Here is a 4,898-nt window from a genome sequence, read left to right on the forward strand (position 1 = left end):
GACCCTAGTGAAGCTGTGTTTAAATGCCCCTAGGTGAACCCCCTTTGAATCCCAGTGTTCCCACCCTGACACCCAGAGCCCCTACCTACCCAACAAAGAATCATTTGCTCTGGTAGAACAATGGATCCATTTTTCTGGAAACATTCATGGCCACTCGTCCCTTGTCCTTCCCTATATAAAACTCCTACATATAGTAAGAGAAAACTAAGCAAGAGTTCTGGAAATCTGCTCCAGGAGACTGCATCCTGAGTCAGACCCCCGGCTTTGTTCTCTTTTTTGTCCCAAACTCGTTACCTCAAGTGACAAAGGATCAAATCTCAAATATAGAATTCAGGGTTTTACAGGTAGGCATCTTGAGGATTTCAAATGGTCAAAAGCAACTCACTCCTTTTCTGCTCTTTGGAGAGTTTCAAGAGCCTATAGCGTCTAAAACGGAATCATTGCTAAGGAGGGGGGAGAAATCTTTTCGAATTTTTTAGGAATTCCTGCTGTTTGCCTCTTCAGCTACCTACTTCCTAAAAAGGATGTATGTCAGTGAATAGAATAGGGCACATTTATTCGAAAAAGAAATGATATAAGAAATAATTGCCAGTGTGTTTTTAAATGATATGAATCAAGAGTGGTGCGAAGAGGATAGGGTAAAAAAATCTATTTGGTGCTGGAAATACTGCGCTTTTTTTTTTCTTTCTTTCTTTCTTTTTTTTTTTTTTTTTTGTGAGTTGGAGTGTGCCAGCTTTTTCAGACGGAGGAATGCTGAGTGTCAAGGGGTCAGGATCAATCCGGTGTGAGTTGATGAGGCAGGAAGGTGGGGAGGAATGCGAGGAATGTCCCTGTTTGTGTAGGACTCCATTCAGCTCATTGGCGAGCCGCGGCCGCCCGGAGCGTATAAAAGCCTCGGGCCGCCCGCCCCAGTCTCACACAACAACTCTTCCCTGCTGAGAGGAGGCAGCCAGTGCGACTCCACCCTCCAGCTCGACGGCAGCCGCCCCGGCCGACAGCCCCGAGAGGACAGCCCGGCGCGTCCCGGTCCCCACCTCCGACCACCGCCAGCGCTCCCGGCCTCGCCACTACCCGTTCGCCGCCACCGCGCCCTCAGTTCCGCCCGCAGCGCCAACCATGACCGCCGCCGGCGTGGGCCCCGTCCGCGTCGCCTTCGTGCTCTTCCTCGCCTTCTGCAGCCGGGTAAGCGCCGGGAGCTCCTGCTGCGGCCGGCGGCTGCCAGGGAGGGACTCGGGGCCGGCCGGGGAGGGCGTGCGAGCCGACCGAGCGCCGCTGACCGCCTGGTCCTCCCCACAGCCGGCCGTCGGCCAGAACTGCAGCGGGCAGTGCCGATGCCCGGCCGAGCAGGCGCCGCGCTGCCCGGCGGGCGTGAGCCTCGTGCTGGACGGTTGCGGCTGCTGCCGCGTCTGCGCCAAGCAGCTGGGCGAGCTGTGCACCGAGCGCGACCCCTGCGACCCGCACAAGGGCCTCTTCTGCGACTTCGGCTCCCCGGCCAACCGCAAGATCGGCGTGTGCACCGGTAAGACACGCAGCCCCCGCCGCTAGGTGTCCGGCCGCCTCCTCCCTCACGCCTACCCGCCCGCTGGAAAAAGAAACTGCTCGTACTGAGTTTCTTTCACCAGCTGCTGCCAGCCCGCCCCCTGCAGCCCAGATCCCAACTCGCATCTCTGACACTCTGGATGTGAGCGCCCCAATGCCTGACCTCTGCATCCCCCACCCCTCTTCCCTTCCTCTTCTCCAGCCAAAGATGGTGCTCCCTGCATCTTCGGTGGCACGGTGTACCGCAGCGGAGAGTCCTTCCAGAGCAGCTGCAAGTACCAGTGCACGTGCCTGGACGGGGCGGTGGGCTGCATGCCCCTGTGCAGCATGGACGTTCGCCTGCCCAGCCCTGACTGCCCCTTCCCGAGGAGGGTCAAGCTGCCCGGGAAATGCTGTGAGGAGTGGGTGTGTGACGAGCCCAAGGACCAAACCGTGGTTGGGCCTGCCCTCGCGGGTGAGTCGAGTCTTCCTCTAAGTCAGGGTCGTGATTCTCTCCCAGGGAGGGAGTCCTAATTGTGCCAAGTGAAGGGGGTAAATATCTTATCCAGGCGTTTCACATGGTGTTTTTGTGCTCTGCTCTCGCAGCTTACCGACTGGAAGACACGTTTGGCCCAGACCCAACTATGATTAGAGCCAACTGCCTGGTCCAGACCACAGAGTGGAGCGCCTGTTCCAAGACCTGTGGGATGGGCATCTCCACCCGGGTTACCAATGACAACGCCTCTTGCAGGCTAGAGAAGCAGAGCCGCCTGTGCATGGTCAGGCCTTGCGAAGCTGACCTGGAAGAGAACATTAAGGTACATGTTCTGCTCCTATTAACTATTTTTCACAGGAAAAACAGTGGATAGGACCCAACTTAGGGCTCTTGCCACCCTTGTTAGTATAACTCCGTTATCTCCAAAACTATCTAGCCATTGAGCTGTTTTGCTGGAATGAGAGCTTGTGTAATAGCAACCACGAGTTTTCCACTACGAAATCTTCCGCAGGGTTAGTTAATTCAAGACATTCCAAGAGAGGCCCTGGCTATTTTTGGACATAGCAAATGAGACTCAAACTTCCTCCCCTCAAAATATAAACAGAAGTCAGACAACAGAAGACTAAAACACAGAGGGTTGAAGAAAGCCACTCCCCTTGTAGAGTTGTTGATTTTTTTTTCCTCTTTCTTTTCCCTTGTCTATCTTAGAAGGGCAAAAAGTGCATCCGTACCCCCAAAATCTCCAAGCCTATCAAGTTTGAGCTTTCTGGCTGCACCAGCGTGAAGACATACCGAGCTAAATTCTGCGGAGTATGTACCGACGGCCGATGCTGCACCCCCCACAGAACCACCACCCTGCCAGTGGAGTTCAAGTGCCCTGACGGCGAGGTCATGAAGAAGAACATGATGTTCATCAAGACCTGTGCCTGCCATTACAACTGTCCCGGAGACAATGACATCTTTGAGTCGCTGTACTACAGGAAGATGTACGGAGACATGGCGTGAAGCCAGAGAGTGAGACATTAACTCATTAGACTGGAACTTGAAATGATTCACATCTCATTTTTATGTAAAAATGATTTCAGTAGCACAAGTTATTTAAATCTGTTTTTCTAACTGGGGGAAAAGATTCCGACCCAATTCAAAACATTGTGCCATGTCAAACAAATAGTCTATCAACCCCAGACACTGGTTTGAAGAATGTTAAGACTTGACAGTGGAACTGCATTAGTACACAGCACCAGAATGTATATTAAGGTGTGACTTTAGGAGCAGTGGGAGGGTACCAACAGAAAGGTTGGTATCATCAGATAGCGTCTTATACGAGTAATGTGCCTGCTATTTGAAGTGTAATTGAGAAGGAAAATTTTAGCGTGCTCACTGACATGCCTGTAGCCCCAGTGACAGCGAGGATGTGCATTCTCTAGCCATCAAGAGACTGAGTCTAGTTGTTCCTTAAGTCAGAACAGCAGATTCAGCTCTGACATTCTGATTCGAATGACACTGTTCAGGAATCGGAATCCTGTCGATTAGACTGGACAGCTTGTGGCAAGTGAATTTGCCTGTAACAAGCCACATTTTTAAAAATTTATATTGTAAATATTGTGTGCGTGTGTGTGTGTGTATATATATATATATGTACAGTTATCTAAGTTAATTTAAAGTTGTTTGTGCCTTTTTATTTTTGTTTTTAATGCTTTGATATTTCAATGTTAGCCTCAATTTCTGAACACCATAGGTAGAATGTAAAGCTTGTCTGATCATTCAAAGCGTGAAATGGATACTTATATGGAAATTCTGCTCAGATAGAATGACAGTCCGTCAAAACAGATTGTTTGCAAAGGCGAGGCATTAGTGACCTTGGAAGGCTGATTTCTAGGTAGGAAATGTGGTAGCCTCACTTTTAATGAACAAATGGCCTTTATTAAAAACCGAGCAGCTCTATATAGCTGATCAGTTTTCTCACCTGGAAGCATTTGTTTCTACTTTGATATGACTGTTTTCCGGACAGTTTATTTGTTGAGAGTGTGACCAAAAGTTACATGTTTGCACCTTTCTAGTTGAAAATAAAGTATATATTTTTTCTATAAATGGCTTGATTATTCAATTATCCTTCTAAACATTTCTGAATTTTCTTGAGCATAAATAGGAAACTCTTGTTAATCATAAGGTAATTCACCAATAGTTTTCTAAATATTTTTTATTGTTCTATATATTAATAAATTGATTATTCCATAGAATTTTTATGTAAACATACTTCACACTGAATCAAGTATCACAGACTTGCAGGTACAAACACCACATTGACTACACAGTCATTTTTTTAACAAAAAAATGTGTTATCTTCACAGAACTTTATAGACATTTTAAATTCAGTTCTATCTAGATTACTTCAGTCTCCATTAACCCTGCTGAATTATACTTGGTCCTTTTGGCATTTAGTATCTCTCTGGCCATTATAGGTTAATTTCCAACCCTTCACATCACAAACTAGTCTATGTGCCTTGTATGTGGAAAATGTTTCAATTTAAAAAAAAATTTATGCTCTAGGTCTATTTCTGAACCTCATTACCTGGCTGTTAAATCTGAAAATTATGAAATGAAGTCCTCATTTAAATGGAGCTATGTCATAAGTCTTGTTTTGTATAATTCTGTTTTCAGTTGCCATGATAACCAATGACAAATAGATGGCATAAATAGAAAAGGGAGGATGAGCAAATCTGCCATTCATTAACATTAATAGAAATTTGTTTTGAAAGTAATTCCTCCATTTGCCCAAGTCTTTGACTTTATCAGACCTCCAGATTAATGGATCCTAACTTACCAAGTGGTTTATACATGAGAAAATGGAATTGTTCAAGAACACTGGTATGGAAACAATATT

The 4,898-nt window shown here is 47.0% G+C and overlaps 1 protein-coding gene across 2 annotated transcripts; it reads left to right on the forward strand.

The window, feature by feature from the left end:
* The first annotated feature begins 847 nt into the window (after positions 1-847).
* On the forward strand, positions 848-4,105 carry CCN2 (cellular communication network factor 2). Of its 2 annotated transcripts, NM_001168934.1 has the most exon segments (5): positions 1,117-1,182; positions 1,297-1,519; positions 1,742-1,993; positions 2,125-2,336; positions 2,723-3,019. In NM_001168934.1, coding segments are annotated over 5 exon segments (1,050 nt in total).
* The last annotated feature ends 793 nt before the right edge of the window (positions 4,106-4,898 follow it).

The sequence above is a fragment of the Papio anubis genome, chromosome 6, assembly GCF_008728515.1.
Source record: "Papio anubis isolate 15944 chromosome 6, Panubis1.0, whole genome shotgun sequence".
Classification (NCBI taxonomy): Eukaryota; Metazoa; Chordata; class Mammalia; order Primates; family Cercopithecidae; genus Papio; species Papio anubis.

What these genes read in the sequence shown, in the direction of transcription:
- CCN2 (XM_031666839.1), top strand. Translation starts at nt 1,117, where the DNA reads ATGACCGCCGCCGGCGTGGGCCCCGTCCGCGTCGCCTTCGTGCTCTTC. An exon ending in GGTTGGGCCTGCCCTCGCGG is followed by an intron (nt 1,994 to 2,124) that starts GTGAGTCGAGTC and finishes CTGCTCTCGCAG; the next exon opens with CTTACCGACTGGAAGACACG. An exon ending in ACCTGGAAGAGAACATTAAG is followed by an intron (nt 2,337 to 2,722) that starts GTACATGTTCTG and finishes TGTCTATCTTAG; the next exon opens with AAGGGCAAAAAGTGCATCCG.